General features: G+C 38.8%; 3 protein-coding genes across 3 annotated transcripts; 2 read left to right on the top strand and 1 right to left on the bottom strand.

Annotated features, from left to right (window-relative positions):
- Positions 1 to 67: 67 nt before the first annotated feature.
- Positions 68 to 7,648, bottom strand: LOC101157365 (titin). The gene is made up of 4 exons (XM_011476294.3): positions 7,496 to 7,648; positions 6,984 to 7,092; positions 513 to 6,761; positions 68 to 414 (listed from the first exon to the last, which is right to left on the bottom strand). The coding sequence occupies exons 1-4, from the start codon at positions 7,514 to 7,516 to the stop codon at positions 380 to 382; spliced, it is 6,414 nt and encodes a 2,137-aa protein (XP_011474596.1). The 5' UTR covers positions 7,517 to 7,648; the 3' UTR covers positions 68 to 379.
- An 829-nt stretch (positions 7,649 to 8,477) lies between these two features.
- gdpgp1 (GDP-D-glucose phosphorylase 1) lies at positions 8,478 to 10,758 on the top strand. Its single transcript, XM_004070092.4, has 2 exons — positions 8,478 to 8,610; positions 9,571 to 10,758. The coding sequence occupies exon 2, from the start codon at positions 9,578 to 9,580 to the stop codon at positions 10,694 to 10,696; it is 1,119 nt and encodes a 372-aa protein (XP_004070140.1). The 5' UTR covers positions 8,478 to 8,610; positions 9,571 to 9,577; the 3' UTR covers positions 10,697 to 10,758.
- Positions 10,759 to 13,846: 3,088 nt separating this feature from the next.
- rhcg (Rh family C glycoprotein) lies at positions 13,847 to 20,938 on the top strand. The gene is made up of 11 exons (XM_004069721.3): positions 13,847 to 14,178; positions 16,642 to 16,831; positions 17,578 to 17,728; positions 17,838 to 17,985; positions 18,079 to 18,245; positions 18,552 to 18,689; positions 18,778 to 18,914; positions 19,027 to 19,127; positions 19,232 to 19,305; positions 19,660 to 19,727; positions 20,286 to 20,938. Exons 1-11 carry the CDS (start codon positions 13,962 to 13,964, stop codon positions 20,332 to 20,334), a joined length of 1,440 nt encoding a protein of 479 aa, XP_004069769.1. The 5' UTR covers positions 13,847 to 13,961; the 3' UTR covers positions 20,335 to 20,938.
- Positions 20,939 to 21,343: the final 405 nt, after the last annotated feature.

The raw sequence follows: 21,343 nt of genomic DNA, 5'->3' as shown, positions 1-21,343 counted from the left end.
TCCCCCACTAGCAAGAGTTTTAAGTCATCATAATTTAAGAACTTCAAAGAAAACAGGACAACTGATTAACTTTTGTTCTGGCTTAAAAGTTCTACACTTATGGGTTTATTGGAGAGTTCACTAAAAATGGCACAAACAGTGTTTACTAGAAGATATTTCCATTTAGTTCAATAAGTCATTTGGTATTTACTAGATAATAAACATTTCTTACATTAAACTCAAATTACTATCAAAGCAACAAATTAAAACAAATACAAGATTCATGAGAAAGAATTGGGGATGTCAACATTGTCAGGTGATAATTATTTTTTAATTTGAAGAAGAAAAAAAGAAGTTTAAAAAAGGGGGAAAAAAGAAAAGCAGGATTTAAAAACACACACTAAGCCCCTTGGTCTGTCTCCAACTCCGTTGTATCTGGAATAAAACAAAGACAGACGCCATTTTAAGCACAATGTCAAACATTTTAGTTCAGTGTAGCATTATGGATGTGTATGTCTCTGTTAAAAAAATACCTGTTATCTTTGTTCCTTCTTTGGTCTCAGCTGAAACCCCAATGCCGTATTCATTTTCAGCTGTGACTCGGAAGAAATAGATTCCTCCTTCCTCCAGATCAGAGATCCTATATGACAATCTCTTACACTTGTCTGTGAGTCTTGTCCATCCCTTTCTGCTAATATCTCTTAGGTCAACAAAATAGTTTGTTACTGCAGCCCCTCCCTCATTCTCTGGAATGTCCCATGCAACAGTTGCAGAGTTCTTGGTGATATCTTTAACTATTATCTTAGCTGGAGGTCCAGGTGAATCCAAAACTCTCACATTCAGGGTTAACGATGTAGAACCAGCAACATTTTGCAGTTTGACCTTGTATTTACCAGAGTCATCCCGTGTTGCTTGTTCAATGCTGATAGATGTGATGGAACTGCTTGTGCTGATAATTCCTCTGATTCTAAGATCTACTCCCGCTTTGTCCCATGACACAGTGGGAGGTGGTTTGCCTACAAATGGAACAGTCAAGGTGAAGGAGCTTCCAGCTTTTACAGGCAACGTCTTTCTCATCTCAGGGTTGATGTCGAACCTGGGTATCTCTTCTCTGTCCATGACTACTTCAGGATCTGTTTCAGGGCTGGGATCACTGATGCCAATCTTGTTAATTGATCTGACAATGAAAACGTATTCTGACCCAGTGGTGAGTCCAGTTACTGTAGACTCTGTCTTGTCAGTGTTGTTAACACCAACAGTCCAATCTTCCTCTGTTGTTTTTCTGAACTCAACATTGTACCCCGTGATCTGCGTTCCACCATCGAATAGTGGTTTGTTCCACATCAGAGTCATTGAAGACTTGGAGGAATCTGTTATGATGGGCTTTGCTGGAGGACAAGGTAGAAACTTGGGATCTTCTGCCATAGTAAGACGACAGGGTAAACTAGGTTCACTTAGACCAGCTGCATTCTCGGCAAAGACTCTAAATTCATACTCACATCCCTCATGCAGGCCGGTGACTTTGACTCGTAGGTCATAGACAGTTTTTTTATTAACCCTAACCCAGCGGACACCCTGCTTCTCCCTTTTCTCTACAATGTACCCACTAATGCGACTACCACCATCGGTGGCAGGCCTCCTCCAGCATACAGTCATAGTTTCACAAGTTGCACTTGTAACCTCGACATCCGTTGGAGCAGATGGGACATTGAAGGGATCTATGGCCTTGACTGGTTCACTTTCTAATATCTCACCGTCTCCATGTTTGCTGACGGCCCTCACCCTAAACAGATATTCATTTCCCTTGAGCAGCTTTGTTATCTTACATGTAGTCGCCACTATGTCATCATATACTAGAGTCCAGGAAACACGGCTGGTTTCACACTTTTCGACAATGTAATGCGTGATCTCAGCACCACCAGTCTCATTAGGAGGGTCCCAGGACAGGGTGCATTTTTCTCCTGTCAATCCAGTTACTTGAAGAGGTCCAACAGGAGGACCTGGCCTGTCCAATACCTTGCAGGTAACAACCTTAGATATGGTGCCCCCTGTGTTCTGCAGGGTCAGAGTATACTGTCCAGAGTCTTTCCTAACACACTCTCTTACGAGTAGAGAAGTATTTGTCTTTGTTGTAGTTATCTCAACCCTTCCTGTTGTGCAAATATTTCGTCCATTTTTCAGCCAGAACACAGTTGGGTTAGGGCTTCCTACAACTTCAGCATCTATTTTAAGGCTGTCTCCTGCTTTGACAATCACCACTTGTTTAAATTTATCATCAATTATAATTCTGGGTGGCTCCACATCATGCTGTACTGTTACAGGTCCAGTGCTGTCAGAGGGTAGACTGAGAAGCTCTGCTGCATTCTTCGCAATAACACGAAAGTCATATTGTTTGCCCTCTTCAAGGCCTGTGACTTCCAAGTAGGTGTCCAATAAGTTTGTGAAGTTACACTTGAGCCAACAACTGTCTGGAAGTTCTCTACGCTCAACAATGTATCCAGTTATTTTAGCTCCACCATCATATTCTGGTTTTACCCATGACAGCAATACTGACGTGTTAGTTATATTGGTAACTGTGACATTGCCAGGTGAATCACACTGATCCCTGGCTGCAACAGGCTCAGAGGGTTTACAGCAGGGTCCCACACCAGCAATGTTTTCAGCACTGACACGAAATTCATAGACAAGACCCTCTTCTACACTTGTCACCTTATATCGATTCTCTGTTACTGGAATTTTGTTTAGTTTTGTCCACAGAATACTGCTTTGATCTTTGATTTCAATATAATAGCCAACAATGGGACTGCCGCCGTCGCTGTCTGGTTTGTTCCAAGCAATGACAATAGCTGACTTTGAGGCCAGTTCAACATGGAGGTGTATCGGTGGACAAGGTGGTTTAAAAGGATACTGTGCAACAACAGTTTGTGTTTCCACAAATTGGCTTTTTCCATAGCGATTTTCTGCAGCAACACGAAATTGGTATTCAGTTCCCTGGGTCAATCGAGAAATTTTGATTGATGTTCTTGCAACTGTAGCTGAGACAGTCTGCCATACTGTACTGCTTGTGTCATGTTTCTCAACAACATAATTAGAGATCTGACATCCACCAGAGTATAGTGGTGGCTGCCACGACAAAGATACAAAGTCAGCACTCAACTCGTCCAAAATGAGGGCAGTAGGAGGTCCAGGTCTCTCAAAGACATTCACAAAGATTTCAGCTGATGTGGTTCCAACAGAGTTTGTCAGGGTCACCTCATAAACACCAACATCAGTCCTGGATGCATCTTTGATTTTGATCTGAGATGTTGAGTCAGATGTTTGTACATTTACCCTACTTGTCTCTTTCAGTATATTGCCATCTTTTTTCCAAACCACTGTTGGCTGTGGAAGCCCCCTAAATGGAACATCAATTCCCAGATCATTACCTGCCTTCACATTAAATGTGTTGGACAAGAGAAGAATAACTGGACTGGCACTGTTATCCTTAAGCATAACAGGTGCCAATAGGGTCTTTGGTTCACTCTTTCCTTTCTCATTTATGGCACTGACTCTAAAAAAATACTCGTTTCCTTTTGTCAAACCTTCAATAAGCAGTTCTGGTGCCCTACTCTCTGAGCATGATATCCATGTATTATCTCCCTTAGTTTGCATTTCTACAATGTAAGAGGAAATTCTGCTCCCTCCATCATGATCAGGGTTTTCCCAAGAGAGTCTTAGACTATTGCAAGAGACTTCGCTTAATGATATTTTGCCAGGAGACTGAGGAACCTCAGACGTTTTAACAGGTTCAGCGGTTTCTGCTGGAAGTCCAGTTCCGAATTCATTTACAGCCAAGACCCGGAAATAGTAAAAGCATCCCTCCTGTAAATTGTCAATCTTATAGGAATTTCTTGCACAGTCACTACAGACACTTGTGAATGCTTTCCTGGACTCCTCTCGCCTTTCTATAATGTAATGTGAAATCTTACCTCCTCCATCAAAAAGAGGTGACTCCCATGAAAGTGATACAGAATTTCTCTTTACATCTTTTATCTCCAAATTTGATGGTGCACTTGGAGAGTCCAAAACTCTAACACTGATGAAAGCAGATTTTGAGCCACCACAGTTCTCAGCAGTCAGCACAAACTTTCCACTGTCATTTCTGTTGACATTCTCTATAATTAAAACAGTGTGGGAGTTGGTGACCTCAATTTGAGCTCGCCCACTCAGAGTTCCACCCTCTTTTGACCATTTCACTTCTGGTTCTGGCCTTCCCCTGATGCTAACAATGAGTCGTAAAGTGGAACTTGCTCGAACATTTACAATCTTTCTCAGAGCACTATCCAGCTCAATCTCAGGTGCCTCAACTTTTTCTGTTGCAAGTACAGATCCAGGTAAATCCATTGGCTCTCCAACACCTGCTGCATTTATGGCTCTTACACGAAAACTGTACTCTGTGTTTTCTCTTAGTGTTTTCACAGTGTAGTTTGTGTCCTCTATACCTGTGTTTGGGGTACATGTAGTCCATTCCTCGTCTGTTGAACCCTTCATCTCAACCAGAAATCCAGTGATGGGTGCTCCACCATCATAGAAGGGCCTTGACCAAGTCAGAGACACAGTGCTACTTGAATAGTCTGTGACCTTTAGGTTTGTAGGTGGACCGGGTGGATAACTAGCTTCACATACTTTTATGTACTCACTTGGCTCACTTGGTGTACCCATACCAGCTGCATTTTCTGCAAGAACTCTGAACTGATAGTAATGTCCTTCTGTCAGCCCTGTACACCTGAAACACAAGTCATTTAGCCGTCTCTTGTTGCATTTGGTCCATCTGACGCCTTCTTTATCAATCTTCTCCACAATGTAGCCATCTATCTCTGAGCCCCCATCACTCACAGGCCTCTCCCATGTTAGCAGAACAGAGTCACTAGTTACTGCACTGGCAGTAGGGCTTGAAGGAGCACTGGGTGTTGTAAAAGGATTTTTGGCAACAAAGGGCTCAGATTCCAAGAATTCACCCACACCAAACTTGTTCACTGCAGCAACTCTGAACACATATTCTTTGCAAGGTACCAGTTTTGAAACTTTGTAGCTCACAGCTTCAATATTTGAGTCTAAACATGTCCATGTGACACGACTTGTCTCCCTTTTTTCAACGATATAGTGAGTGATAGTAGCACCTCCATCATTTATTGGGAGATTCCAGTAAAGATTGCACTTTTCTGCACTCAGAACCTTAACTTTTAGTTGACCATCAGGTGGACCAGGTCTGTCCAAGACCTTCACATTAACTGAAACAGATGTACTTCCTCCTATGTTACTAAGACTCAAAGCAAAGCGTCCTCCATCCACACGTGTGCATTCCCTGACAGTGAGAGTGGTATGAGTCAGGGTGTTTTTAAACTCCATTCTCGGTGTAACCTTGTCAATCTCTCTTCCATCTTTTAGCCACATTATTTCCGGGAGAGGCTTTCCAAAGTAATCAGCATCAATAGCAAATGTCTCCCCAGCCTGAACAACAATAGTGCTCTTAAACTTTGGATCTATGAGTATGGTCGGTGTTTCGATGACATCCTGAGCCATGATGGTTAAAGATTCTGAAGGTGAGCTCCAAACACCAGCACCATTCTTTGCAGTTATCCGGAATTCATAACTCTGACCTCCTGTTAGGCCCGTGACTGTGAAGAGATTCTCAATGACATTTGTGAAGTTTGCCTTCATCCATCTGCCATCTGGGAGATCTTTTCTTTCAATTACATAGCCTGTAATGGAGCTTCCCCCGTCATACTGTGGTTTGGCCCACTGAAGCGTGATGCTGTCTCTGGTTACAACAACAGCCTCTGGTTTTCCAGGTGCATCACATGGGTCTCTTGCAGTGTAGCATCCAGATGACTTACTTGATGGACTCAGTCCAGCAATATTCTCAGCAAAGACTCTAAATTCATACTCAATGCTTTCGTCTAGGCCACTTGCTTTGAAACGAGTGTCAGGGATGACTAATTTGTTAAGTTTGGTCCATAAAATACTGTTCTTCTCTTTACGTTCAAGGTGATACCCAATAATAGGGCTGCCTCCATCTCTGAGTGGCGGTTCCCATTCCACCACCATGCTGTATTTTGTCACAGAGGACACACAGGGTGTTCCTGGAGCAGCAGGCACGCTGAATGGATATTGTGCCATGACAATTGGAGAGGTGATTGCAGCACTTTTCCCATACCTGTTTTCTGCAGAAACTCTGAATTGGTATTCGCTTCCTGTTTTCAGCTTGGTAATTTTGATTGTGGTTCTCACTGTTGTTGTTGAGACAGTCTGCCACTCTGTGCTGGTGGTCACACGTTTCTCCACTATGTAATTGTCTAGCTGACAGCCTCCTGTATATTCTGGTGGCTCCCAAGAAATGACAGCATAATCAGAACTAACTTCATGAACAACCACCGGGCCCTTGGGTGGATCTGGTTTTTCTAGAACAACAACAGTGACTTCTCCAGTGTGTTCTCCTGCACTGTTACTTGCTGTGACAGAATACTGACCAGAGTGTTCCCTGGCAGCACGCCGTATATGAAGGATGGTTAATGATGCTTTGGTTAAAATTTCTAGCCTTGACGTCTCCTTAACTACTTGTGCGTCTCTTTTCCATTCAATCTTTGGTACTGGGTTCCCTGCCACTGGGATCTCCACTTGCAGATTTTCGCCATTCTTGACAGTAAAAGTGCTAAAAGTTATTTGGAGTTTTGGTCTGACAGCATTTTCTTTTTCTTTGGTCCGGGCAGGCGTTTCTTGACCCTCAAAGGAAGCAGCCTGAGCTGAATTGTTAAAAACAAATCACAAGTTAAAAGAGACCACCCACTTGATGAGAATGGGATATCTTTGTCTTTACACTATTTTTTCTCATTTTTATGAACACAAAAGTTTGCAATGATTTACTCTTCTACACAGAAACTGGTATAAATCTGTTCAATACTTTCAATAAAATTTTAAAGGAAGATTCTGAGGCTGCATTATGGCATGTTGCATGCACACCATACCTTGAACAAAAGGTGTTGGGGGTGGTAAAGCCTCACCCGTGAGCTTCTGTTCAGAAACGTGCGTAACATTTGTGAGTCTCTGATCTTGTCCCTCAGATTTGTCTCTCATCTAAAACAAGATGTGAATAAAAAAGAGAGGTCAAAAACAAGCAAGCATATAAAAACCTTTTTTTTTATATAAATCTGGTCATTTTAATGTAAAATTATGTTTTGCTTATGTCAAATCGGACATGTGGCCCATTTCCTTTCAACGGTTTGAAGAAACTATCAAGTAATTTATACTTTTTGTGGTCGTTTGAAGGAGACACAGTTGATGGTGTTAAAAATAACTTGAGTTACAGCAAACGGGTCAGCCATATGTTGCTTAACGCATGTTGGTTTATAATTATCACAATTTTAAAAGTAACCAAAACCACTAAGTAATCACTGAGGTTACAGAATTGTCTGTAAACAACTGAAGAATCATTCTGAATAGATTACCTCTAAAGTTATTGTTAAAAAGTGACACTTACTTCATTTTTGCCTGCTTCCATCCTTGTTCTTTCTGCACCTTTATAAAACAAACAAGTGGCCTTTTTAAATTCTGTTTTTTTTAGATGCTTAGCTGTAAGAAACAGAAGGTGGTGAAGTCAAACACTTTAAAGCAGACTGTCATAGCTCACTGCTTACTTATCTGCAAGAGCACTAGGTGACAAAAATAGGCAGAGCAGGATTGGACAGCTGCTCATTCTTTCAGTATTAGTTTAGTCTATATAGGTCAGCTATGAAAAACTGTAAAATTACTCATCAGCCTTTCATTACTCTATTTCTGTTAAATGAAACAGGCTTAATAGGCTGTTAGGAGTGACCGATTGTCTTATAAAAAGACACTATATTAAAACACAATATAAAATGGTTCTTCAATAACTAAGTAAACATTTATGAGTCACCCACCAGGAAGAACCCTTGTTAAATTATTGTGCTGATAAAATATGAAGGATAGCAAAAGATTAAAAAATGAAAAGATTATTTATTTATGTGTTTTTTGTTTTGTTTTATAGTATCACATGTGTGTACAAATATGGACAATCATGCTATTTGTCATCATTATGGTGCTTTTCAGTACTTGATGATTTTTGCAAGTCTTATTGATTATTTAATTAATTTGACTATGTAAAATTGAATTCAAAGGGGGCAGGGGGCATATTAAAGACATTTTTGGCTCTCCTTCATTGTATTGTTTTGATGTAAAGCAGTCATACTTTTTTTTCCTGTTTGCTAAACTTTTGTATTTAAATAAAAAAAATACAACAAATCTGTGATATATTTGTAAATATTTGCAGTAAAATACTCGTGGTCAAAAACAAAAATCTTAGCTGACATATGTGTTAATATATTTAAACCTCTTGTTAAAAAATAAACAAAGTTCGAAGATTCCTAATTATCATTCAAATTTAAATTTGACGACTTTCATTCTGAAAAACTAGACCGGAAATCCTCCCGGTAAAACGCGGAAGTTGGTTACGTCAGCTAACCGGTGTTGTTGAAATGTAATTCATTTTAGTCCACGTAAAAATGTTCTTAAAAACGCGTTTAATCCACTGTCGCTCCAAGATTACAGTTTAAACACCGAATGAAAGCACAAAAGGTGAGGGCTTAACGACAAGGATGTTAGTTTGTGACACTGTCTGTGAGACTAAACCTGCGTTTGACTACAGAGATGTTTGCTTAGAAGTAACTTCCCCCTGTAGGTTTTCGTCCCTTTTTGACAAAACTTTGTGGCAGATACAAGGCCATGCTCTTTTTTTCTGGTTCACAAAAGAATAATTTTTTCAAATATTGTAAAATATTGAAAGACCCCCACTCTAATGAAAATCATGTTTTCGGTGTGTTTTTTTTAAACATGTTCTTGTGGCATATTTCTCATGATGAGGATATGTAAAGAAAATTAAGTTTAACATTTTTTTTGAGTGTTTCCTTATTCAAATCGTTGTGAATTAGTAGCAGGAGCCTTTGGAAAAAGCTTGTAGTTGTGACGTAGAAGCTGCTATGGCAGGCCACAAGCTCCCTGCTCTGCCCCATTCTGATGCATCCACTTGTAGAGAAATAGATCCATTCACGTCTTTGTTTTCCTCGTCTGAGCTGGCTTCTGGCTAAAAACCTTACGACTGGATAGCTGTTATATTGCTCGCAATTTTAGTTGCACTGCAAATGATATGTTTAGGGTGGTTTGGGGCTGTAAGTTAGCGGGGGAGAGTGTAAAGAAAGGGTTGATGGGAAGGAGGCTCCGCACCAACATTCCCTGCCACAACTCGGAGGGAATTTCTGTAGAAACTATGTCCTAGAAGAAACTATGCCCAAGAAAACAACACAGATTTTTGTATTTGGGCTAAAAAATAGTGGCATTATCATAATTTAAAGACCACTGGGAACACTGTTATAGTGGATTAAATGATGATTGGAGTGGGACTTTATAAACAATTTTATCTTCCTGTTTAGGGGGTGATTTAATTTTTTTTTGTGTTAATATACTAGAAATGTGAACAGCTGATTCAGGAGCAAAACGCCTCTCTTGTCATAACTAACTTTGTTTCTTTTTTGTGAACAGATTGACCATGACGCTTCAGTTTGTGTACACCCAGCAGGACTTCATCACTGAAGTGTGTCGGGGGAGTGACAAGATGGCGCCGCCACCTACAGTGTTTGACTCAGCCATTCGGGCCGGCTGGACTGACAGGATGGAGAAAGGGCTCTTCCGCTACCAGCTGAGTGCTTTAGAAACCCGCGTCCTGCCAGGTCCGTACGGCTTTGTGGCTCAGCTGAATATTAAACGAGGAACGGAGAGAAGAAAGCCTCAGGAGATATTAAGCATTAAGCAGGAGTTTAATGGCAAACAGTTTAACTTTAACAAAATCAGTCCAGATGAAGTTCTATTTGAAATGGTGAAGGGCAGAGATGGAAGCCCAGCTTTGCCTGATGACGGGCTGGCGCCTTCACCCTCCAAGATGTTTGTAATGATCAATGTGAGTCCACTGGAGTTTGGCCATTGTCTGTTTATTCCCGATCCCTCGCGATGCTTCCCACAAATCCTGACAAAGTCCACAATCCGGATCAGCATGGAGTCTGTTCTGCTGAGCTCAGACCCCAGTTTTCGAGTTGGGTTCAATAGTCTTGGTGCATTTGCGTCTGTCAATCATTTACACCTTCATGGATATTATCTCGACCATGAGCTTAAGATCGAATCCATACCGGTGGAGCCTTTACTACCAGAAAAGGGACTTTATCTCTCTCAAGAATTCCCTGGAGGATTTGTGTTTTACGCCGAAGCAGATACGGTGGAGAAAGTAGCTGAAGTGGTTTGTCAAGTCACAGATTTTCTTGTGGACAACAATGTTGCCCACAACCTGTTCTTGACCAGAGGATGTCCGCCCTACAGTTGTGCTCAAACCAACAAGGATTGCCAGTTGCGAAACGGTGTGCGGATTGTCATCTGGCCCAGAATGGCCTGCTTTGGTGCCAAAGAGGAGTCTGCCTTCAACGTTGCTCTCTGTGAGCTGGCCGGACACTTGCCATTCAAAAACAAAGAGGACTATGAGCGCTCGACTGAAAGGGATGTGGTGGAAATAATACAGAAGTACCTTCTGCCTCAGAGTGCTTTGCAGAAGTTGGAGCAGCAGCTTATTAATCACCTGAGACCTTGTGACCCAAGGACTAAAACATTGATCCATCCTTAATTTTATGCAGTCTTTTTGTTCAACCCATGGAATAAAAGCTGAAAGTCTACACTTCAATGGCATCTGAGTTGTTTTATTTAAAATTCACTGTGGTAATGTACAGAAACTACGTAAATTAGAAAGAATGTGTCTCTGTCCTGCAGAGCAGCACTGGTTTGTTAGAAATTCTGATATGTTGGTGTGACAGTTGGTGTAGTGTAGAACAACCCCGCCCCCTTTCCCTTTCCCCTCTCCGTTGCCATTTTTTTCCTCTGCTCCTGATTCACATTTATTTTAATACTTAGAAATGCAATTTAGAGCTTAATTTAAAGAAAAATATGTCCTCAATCATCAGAAAATGTCACAAGAACAGGTTAAAACAAAGTTTTGTCCTTAAAAATTGATCAAATAAGAACAAAAATGAAAGAGCAGCATTCAATAATACAAATATAAAAAGAAAATAAAGTTTCATCTGAATTAAATATTTGGTCTTTACTCCTTTTAGTGATCAGCTTAGTTTCTGCAGAGACAGACCTGCATTACTTATTGGAGCCTGTGTGACTTAATTTTCACCAGTTATCCAAAGTAAAACATTTTCAAAGATTCCTTTTGGCAGAAAGAAATTGTGCCTCATGCTCACTGAACAACCTGCTCAAAAACCAGGATATATATCGCAGCAAAAGTACTACTTTCTTTGGTATCATTGCAAAACATGTAAAGACAATCTCATTTCATATTTTTATTTTATTTTTAAATGTACTTTGTTTTGTTTTTAAGTTTGGTGTCTTTTGAAAGCTTTTAAACATCAAGTTCTGCTTGTACCGAAAAGAAACGAGTGTCCAGTGACCATTTCCATCAGAGTTTTTTTATTTATTTATTTATGTTTAGCCACAACATCTTTGTAGAAGAAGACTCACTTATAGAGACGAGAATACACAACGAACAGGTTGTTGTGTTTTGTTTTACTTCAGAGAAATTATGTTCTTGTCTCAGTCAACTCCGGTGCAAAATGTCTTGAACCGTTTTAATGCAGGAGAAGTGATGAGTTTATACTGAGTAATGTTTTCCTATGATGCCATAACATACCTTAATGCCTTGTTTATTCTTCCAACAATACACTAAATCTTCCCCTTTTTCTCAAGACGTATCTCTTTTTTCAGCAAAACCAGTCACTGTAAACTACAGATCAAATGTAAGGACTGTATTACGGATTTTTAAACATTCATATTTAAATAAGTCAACACTAAAGAGCTTCTTCCTGGTAGAAGTGTCTTTTTTTTCATAATTTGGCATTGTATCTTCAATTTCTTTTAAGTAAAATGTCGTATAAGGGTTGTTTTCAGTACAGCATAGATCACTTAACATGCTTCATTGTTGTCAACACAATTTTTTATCCCAGAGGAGCACATCATCTGCCAGAATGACCTCACCAAGGCAGCAGCATTAAGCTGAGCTTCACAGTGTTGAGTTTATCTTTATGTCCAGCTGCTCACTTGTCCCTCGTAATTTATTACGACTTTACCGCATTTAAAAAAGCTAATTTAGTCCACTAGAACAGATGCACAAGTTTTTCCTCTTAAAGTCTTTCTATACTGGTTTTTTGTTTTTTATTTTTCACATTTACAATATATCTAATTCATCTGTCTAGATTTTGTTAAAAGGCCGTTCGGCTGTCTTATCTATTTTCCAGAACTGCTCCAAATAACTTATAGCTGCTGTGAATTCCCTAAAAATACTCAAATACAGTAAAACATGTTTTATCATTAATAACTCACCAATTTATTTGCCTTTCTTCTCTTCTGCTTTAAGATGTTTTTCATTTCTTTTTACAAACACAGACACAACAGTTTCTTTCTACTTTCATTACAACATTCTGCACAATATTTAGTTTTAAGCTATCATTTAGTGAATTTCTTTGCACTTGTTTATTGCAGCCTGGCAAATTAATCATTACGTTTCAACAGAAAGCTGTAAAGTAAAGCACCTGGTGTTCTGTGGGCGCTGTTCTCTATCAAGTTCATTTGACTTTCCTTGAATGACATTTAAATATAGGGCATGAAATATGGGCCATTACCCAACACTTTTACACTCTTCCGTTGCGTTATGTCTTGTAAACTGACAAGTACATTGCCCCTACTTGGAAAATTACATCAGCTCAACTTATTTATATGTTACCTTTCAAACAGAGGTGCTCGACAGAGCAAATCCAGATGAAAGTGTTTAAAAAATCAAACCAAGCATGGCAAAAAACAGAATTTACGGCAATAAAATCCCATTATATAGTTAATATCAAAATTCAAAAATCCAGTCTGGATTAAGACACACGTGTACATTACTTTTAGTGTTGATAGGTGATAACTCTTCCCAGGTTTTTGTGATATTGTAGATTTTCTTTCTTTGTAACCTGAAGACATCAGTAAGTGTTCTAAATCCAGGCTAAAGTTCAAAAATCTACCAATGTGAGAGAATATTCTTTGTAAGTTTAACATCTATGAAATGTTTGAATGACCTTGTATGGGATTCTTAACCCCGTTGGTTTGATGCATATTTGCATCAAAAGGCGTCAAGGTGACAAAACCAGGTTTATTTTGCTTATGACCATCAACCACTAAAATGTAAAAATGTGTGGATTTTCTTCAGTTTCGTGTACAGCTGCTTGATGACATTGCGATTTATCCAGACGGTAAAGCTCATTTCACCCAATGACGGCGGAGAGCGGCTCCTGCCAGACATCTTGGACTCTTGATCCATGGTTAACAAAATAAAGCCGCCTCTTTTCTGATGAAGCCAGCACGGGCACAATTATTTACAGTTAATGCTTCAATGCAGGTTCAGTGAAATGTCACCAGCTTTTGTTCTTGACTTTGACTGACATGAAGAAAAAAACAAAATAGGGAGAGGTGAACTGTTTTTAAAATTACCTAAAATCTGCAGCAAAAATAAATTAAAAAAAATTAACACACTTTTGCATGAAAATGTCCCAGAATAAATTTTGTAATCATGTTAAAACTGTATTTGATGACATCCTTAGGTTTTGCTTTAGTATTGAAACTGGATATGGACAAACATAAATAGCAAAGTCATTGAAAGAGTACAATACATTCTGGAGGCAGGCTGGTGGGAGTGGATGTGGGCGTGTCATGAAGGTAGACTCCCTTGAACTTGAGCGTGAGGATGCTCTGGCCTTTGCAGCATTTGCAGAGAGCACAGCTCAGCTGGGCACCTTTGCTCTCCTTGCAGACTCAGACTCTTTGACATTTCTGAAGGGATCAGCGAAGCATCGACGATGGGTGCTGCTCAAAGCTTCAGGGCGATGTGTGACAGAGAGAAAAATACAAACATTCGTGTCAGTCTTCCAGCAGTTTGCATCGTGTGGCAAATATCCATGATCATCCTGTTTGGAATTTTTGTTCGGTATGATAAAGAATCAGACGCACATTGGATAGAGACAAACCCAAAAAATATGAGTAAAATAGAAAACGACTTCTACTTCAGATATCCAAGTAAGTGACTTTCTTTTCCTCTAAATAAGTATATGTATTTTAAAGTAAGGATTTTTAAAATTCCTTTTAAACCTTGATTAATTTGCAGAATAAAATTTGTTTAATCTTTTTTTTTTCATAATTAAAAAATCACAGTTTGACATTCGTTCTAAAAAGCTTTGATGTTGACTTTTGTTCACAAAAGTCCAACAAATGGCTACCAAGTTGTTCCCTAGATTACCCTCAACATAATTCATTTTACTAAATAATTTTTTCCTATAATATCACCCGTCTTTGTTAAGTGTTTGGTTTAAGGGTGTGGTGGGAATGTGCCCCACATAAAATGGTGTCAGTCTCGGGTTGTTACTAAACCATCTCATGTTTTGTAGGCTCAAAGTTTGCTTTGAAGCACTCAGAGGTAAAGACCAAAAAATAGTTTGAAATGTTGACAAAACAGCCTGACACCCTTGAAATGTGATGGGAAAAGTTACAACAGCAGAACTGAGTTCTTTTGGAATTGAATTGGATTCAGAGGAGCAGTGAGATCAGATCCTCCTGCTGACATTTGTGGTTTAGGTATTCAGCTTTCTCCAAAGCCGAAACAACTGACCTGTGTTTGCTAATGGCCTTTATAAAAACCAAAAGATGGGAGTGTTTGCAGTGCATTTTCTGAACCAAGCGAGCATGAGGTGACAGTGGAGAAGAAAAAAACATCTCTATCAAAGATCAGGAAGAAACTTTTAGCACCAGCAGAACCAGACTGAGTATTGGTGACTATTTGCTGTGACCATTTAGATTCTGAGATGACATTGGAATAGAATAGAATAGAATAGAATAGAATAGAATTTATATTACAGACTCAAGGTCCAAATGTCAATGCAATAAACAAAACATAAATCATACAGCAGACTTAAAATACAAGTAAAACATAATTTATAAACTCGAAATGTAAAAACTCAAAAGCTTCAAAACTTAAGGGTTTAAAAAGACGTCCATATCAGTACTTGGGGACTAGTAATGAAAAGAAAAATGCAAACTAAACTTAAACAAAATAAAAAACAGAATTGTCTGTGGTAAAACAGATATACTCTCTACCCTTCTCCACTTTTACAATGATGAAACAGAAAAAAACTTTCAGAATCTGTACTGTATCTGTACTCAAGCAGAAGTTACTTTACAGTTACATTACCAACATAGTAGTAAAAGTATGTCTATAATTGCAATAAGTTTGATATGATGCTGCAGCTACACACAGATGCAATGTGAAAAGTATTGTGAAAAGTTCAGCAAAGTGGACCTGCAGTTAGTATACCACTTAGATGGATTTATTTTTTAAATTCTTGAGCAAAAATAAAAATAATTGTGAAATTGTGGGTGTTTTGAAATCCTTTTGCAAAAATCAGAACAAAAATGTTGCTGTGACAAAACAAAATCTACAAATAATTGGCAAAATTCTATTCAAATTTTCCTTAAGTAAATTATACTGAAACCACACAAATGATTTGCTTGATGAAAACTTAAATTACCTTCCTGAATGGAATTGAGTAAATGTAACTTCTAGTAACCCTCCTCTATAAAAACGAAACAATTTGCCCTTGAGTTGTCTTTACATCATAACGTCCTTCTATGTAATGTGCCCCCATGCCAGCCGGCATTGTGCAAACGTGTTGTTAAGGTAAACTGTTCTATCTGTGATGAAACATTGTGTCACTTCTTAAAGTGGCAAGTTTTCAGGTGTACATGGAATACTCAGACTTTCACCTGATTTTTGTTTGTGGAAAAAAGTTCTGAAGACATTTCAAAAGAATCAGAATTAACTTGTTATTTTTGTTGCCCCTCAGGAAAAAAAAGTGGCTTATCTAATTCAATGATTTTTTTTTTTCGTTTTATCCTGTTGCTTCCCTTTTTTAAACTGATTGAATATGAATATTTCTGCTATTTAAAACCTTAAAGACATCTTAAAGAGGATCCCTTAGCAATTCCCTGAGATGGTTAATATAGATGCTTAAAGTATTTTTGTGGGTTATGAATTTAATCTGTCTATATTTTGAATTGTCACAATTTCCTAATTAGAGCACTGTATGTTCTTGAACACATGGGAAATTAATTCAATGTCAACGTTTAAGATTACCCAAACATGTGAAAAATCTTTAATTGGGATGAAAATGAGTTCTGGCATCTGTTCATGTTAATGTTGTCATGTTCTCCTTTGTTTTACCCTTATTTATTTTTCCATGAGCATTTCTCCACGTACACAGAGTTCACCTGGAAGACTTTTATTTGTACCTGAATCACGTGTTCTGAGCTGGTTCTGCAGGTGAAGAGCTTCAAACAACAAAAGACTTGAGATCAAATTCATAAAGAGATATGCCCTGTCAGGGAGATACGTCCTATCCATGCCTGTTAACCTTCCTCAATTGTGGCTTTACTAGAAAAGCCAATGCAAATAAATGCAGGGAAATTCATGGAACAATGTCCCCCTAGGTTTCCAGGATGTTCATGTAATGATCTTCGTTGGATTTGGTTTCCTGATGACGTTTCTGAAGCGGTACAGCTTTGGTGGAGTGGGTTTCAACTTCCTCATCGCTGCCTTCGGCCTCCAGTGGGCGTTGCTGATGCAGGGCTGGTTTCACCACTTGGGAGATGATGGGAAGATAAGCATTAATGTTTATAGGTAAAGAAAATGTCTCTTTTTTAATAAATTCATAATATTGAAACAGTGTCAAAGAGGCAAAAAAGGCAAAAGGCTCTACTATCTGTTGTTCAATTTAAATAGGAAGTTTGATTCCACTTCCTCCAACTTCCTGAGGTGTGCCTCTTTTTTGATTAGTCTGATCAAATATTTGCATTTCCCTTGACAACATTTCATTTTCAGAGTGAAATTGTGTACATTCTGCATTTTTTTGGCTTAAATTTCCAGAAATAATCGCCATAAACAGGCGTCCTGATGTAAAATTAACCACACCAGCAATTCATCTTTAAACTATGAAGTCACAGCACATTTAAAATTCACAATTAACTTTATAAATGTGTTTTTATTTTCTTGGATTATCATCCGGAGCGTGTCTCTAGGATAGCAGAGATGAAACATTTGTCTGGGTGGAGAACCTGGTCTCACTGCTAGATTGCGTGAAAGCTCATCCAGACATATTATGCAACAGGTTTGTTTAGAGTCTGTGTTTGAAACTCAATACGGTGCTCTGCTATACTGAGAAAGGGAGATTGCGCAAAACAACAGCTGGTCCTGTACATATCAAAGGAAGTTTGAGGTGTGTGTCTCATTCAGAAAAAGCATCTGAATGAGCTTGACGTTTTGTGGGTTTTTTTGTGGGTCACAATGGCTCGCTGTTTCTTGACAATAAAACAATTCTTAAAGGTTTGACTAAGCCTGTGGTGTCTGTGATTCATTTGTCTTTACAGTATGATCAATGCAGACTTTTGTGTGGCTGGCTGCTTGATTGCCTATGGAGCATTGCTGGGTAAAGTCAGTCCAGTCCAGCTGATGGTCCTGACTTTGTTTGGGGTCACATTATTTGCTGTTGAGGAATACATTATCTTAAATCTCATATATGTAAGTAATGCAAATATTTTTCTTGTATTAAATAACATCCGATTTGCTTTATGTCACTGTTACACTTATTTACAGAATAAGCTAAATGGCTAATGTTTTGCATTTAAAGGCAAAGGATGCTGGAGGCTCCATGGTGATCCACACATTTGGAGCCTACTATGGTCTCGCCATATCGTGGATGCTCTATCGCCCAAACCTGGACCAGAGCAGCCGCTTGCAGGGCTCAGTCTATCACTCCGATGTCTTTGCTATGATCGGTAAATCCAGTTGCTTGCAACAACTGTTTGACTTCTGCAAAGATTTTTTTATGCTTCAAAACCAGATATTTGAACTCTGTCTCTCATTCACAGGCACTCTGTTCCTGTGGATGTTTTGGCCCAGCTTTAACTCAGCAATTACTGAGCATGGAGACGGGCAGCACAGAGCTGCCATCAACACCTACCTGTCGCTGGCTTCAACCGTCCTTACTGCTGTGGCTGTTTCAAGTGTCTATCAAAAACATGGAAAGCTGGACATGGTGAGAAACAGAAACTGTTCCTTTAAACTATACGGACATGATTCTGAATTTACAAGAAAAACTTGTTAATTTGTTAATTAGAAATAACATCAATAATTTAATTTATTGTGGAAGAAAGAAGCAAGACAAAATGAACGACATTGCTTTTGAAACTCAAATTTGGCAATTTTCAAAACTCGATGACATCTAATCAATATGATTGAAAAAATTAAGTACATCACATTTTTTAACCCAAACTTTAGAACCCAAATTATCTACCTAATCTTTTACTTTTCCTGACATGCCTTTCATGATTTCTTTGCTCAGGTCCACATCCAGAACGCCACCCTCGCTGGAGGTGTTGCTGTAGGAACTGCAGCAGAGTTCATGCTGATGCCTTATGGATCCCTGATTGTTGGGTTCTGCTGTGGAATTTTGTCCACACTTGGATACATCTACATCACGGTACGAGTTTTAACTACTTTCATAGTAAGTTCTAATCCTTTGTGGAATTTTTGTTAACACTTCATTAAAACATGTGCCTGTCTTTCAGCCCTTCTTGGAAAAGTACCTGAAAATCCAGGACACATGTGGAATCCACAACCTCCATGCCATGCCTGGTGTCATTGGGGGTATTGTTGGAGCCATCACCGCTGCTGCTGCCTCAGAGTCTGTTTATGGTACAGAGGGGTGAGTTTTACTAAAAACGATGGGTGAACCTTCGCAAAGATTAACCTCATCTTAAGTTGTATGTTATCACGCCTTAAAGACCCCAATTTAAAACTATTATTTGTTCCAAAAGGATAAAACTGTTTAAGTTTCCTCCCGCGCAGCAAGGCGGTCACCAGGCAGGAGCCCTCTGTGTGGCTCTCTGCTTTGGCATAGGAGGAGGCATTCTTGTGGGTAAGAAGTGTCACTTTTACTCACCTAGTTTACAACAAAAACACACCATTTTGCACAACCGATATTTGTGTTTTGGATAATCATTTCCCTTATGTTGTTCTAAGGCGCCATCCTAAGATTACCAATATGGGGAGATCCAGCTGATGACAACTGCTTCGATGATGAGTCCTACTGGGAGGTAAGAGGCAGATTTGAATTTTTCAAGAATGTTTTTGCTGTTTGGATCATTCTCCAATATATCAATACATTTTTAAATCTAAACTAAATGCAAAAAGTGCAGATCTTTTCCTAATAAGTTTTTAGTAGCTATCACTGGTAAAGAACTTTAAGAAAGCACTGGAGGTCTTTTTTAATATTATTATTTGTGAAAAGCTGATTCCATGAACAAAAGGTCAGAAACATTTGCAACTGTTTTCCTTTATTTATCCATGCATTGCACAAGACATCGTGCAATTCGACATCTGTTGTAGGAAATAAGGGATCATGAAAGCACAGCTTTGTTAAAAGCTGATTCCTCACGTTTTGTCCTCAGGTGCCGGAGGAGGAGGAGAGCATTCCAGCCGTCATGCAGTACAACAACCACATGCGGAATAAAGACGTGTGCGTGTCTGTCTTGTTTATGGGTCAACAGATATGATTTCTCCCACTGAGGAAATATCACAGCAGCAGTTTTTCTGCGTGTAGACAGAGGATGCGATGCATTCAGTGTCCTCTTAGAGGCAGCAGAGCCAAGGTTATAAAGAGACGGCATGCGGTTTGTTGAGGGTGCAGCAGCTCTTTGGTGATGTCCTTTCTCAGTAGGGAGTTGTTGACTCAAGCCCACATTGTTACAGAGGCTGGGAGGCAAGATTTATCAGTTGGTGACGCAAACCTGCGTCCTGTGATACTAAGTAAAGCTGCACCGTGTTGTTTATTAATAGGTGTTTTTACAAAACACACCCATGAGTCTAAAGCCCTTGGAAATATTTAACAGCTGTCATATTTACAGTCACAATATAAATTATACTGTTGGAAGGAGAACCCAGTCAGATTGAACTGTAGTAATTTTCAGTTTTACTATTAGTAAAATGGACAAGATAGAAGCAGTAAATGCAGACAGTGGTTAACTAAAACGATTATTTTTGTGCATACAGTTTTTTATTTGTACATTTTTTTCAGGGCGGAGTCAAATTTCACCATGGAGTCAGATACCAGGCCTCGAGCGTGATGAACATCTGCGTCAGTTGCACACGTCTTACTCTTCTGCTGGACAAAAGTGAAAAACCTGAGGCAGTCACGGCACAACTGTCACTCCCTGCCATTCTTCATGCCTTTTGTTCTTTCTTTTTACAGTAAAAGTTGTTTGATCTTGTTATTGATCATGTATTTTAAACATATACCAGCGGTAATAATTGTTTTGTCAACCATGTTATGTTATCAGCAATTTGATATTTTACCTCCACTCCTCCGTTTAAGCTTTTTTAACATCACTTTGATAGTTTTAGGACAATTTATATGCAGTGGCTTCTTTTTACTTACACTTAATATTTCTGATGTTAAATGTATATTTGTGTTTTTATTGTTTTGCATTTGATTTGTTCAGAACTAATAATTAATGGACTATGATGAATGCCAGATGGGGATCCAAGTCGTGGATTTAAAAAAAAATTCTCAGTAGGAAGAAGAAATTAAGAAGTTACAAGAATAAAAAACAATGTCTTTGTCAAAAGCCTGTATGTTCATAATCATTATAATCTTTGCCACATTGTTTTGAATCTTGCCATTTTTGGATGAAGAAATAATTACGAATAAACAGAAGAAACTACATAATATGTAATGTCCTAACTAAGTAATTTTTATAGAAATAAATCTTAATTTAGCATTTTTACTGACATACTTGTTGCACCAGGTGAGTTGAGAGGTTTTTTCACCACTCAAAGACTAAATCCTCCATTTTGCATTTTTGTTCCTAAAGTGTGTAATGTTACACAAATGGGGGGGGGGGGGGGGGAAGTGGCATTTTTTGTATAACTTAGTAAACAATAGTCGTTGGAGGAAATGATTCTTTGTTCAAGTTATTTTGTCACATGATGTAAGGGTCAGGTTTTTGTTTTTTTTGTTTTTTTTTTGTTTTTGCCTTTGGTCTATTTTATTTTCGTGTAGTGTCATCAAAAATCCTTCATTCTCCTTCGATATAATCCTATTTAAACAGAGTTCAGGACAATCTTAAATGCAAA

Source organism: Oryzias latipes, chromosome 6, assembly GCF_002234675.1.
Source record: "Oryzias latipes chromosome 6, ASM223467v1".
In the NCBI taxonomy this organism is placed as follows: Eukaryota; Metazoa; Chordata; class Actinopteri; order Beloniformes; family Adrianichthyidae; genus Oryzias; species Oryzias latipes.
Note: the sequence above shows the minus strand (reverse complement) of the source record. Positions and strands in the feature narration are given on the sequence as shown.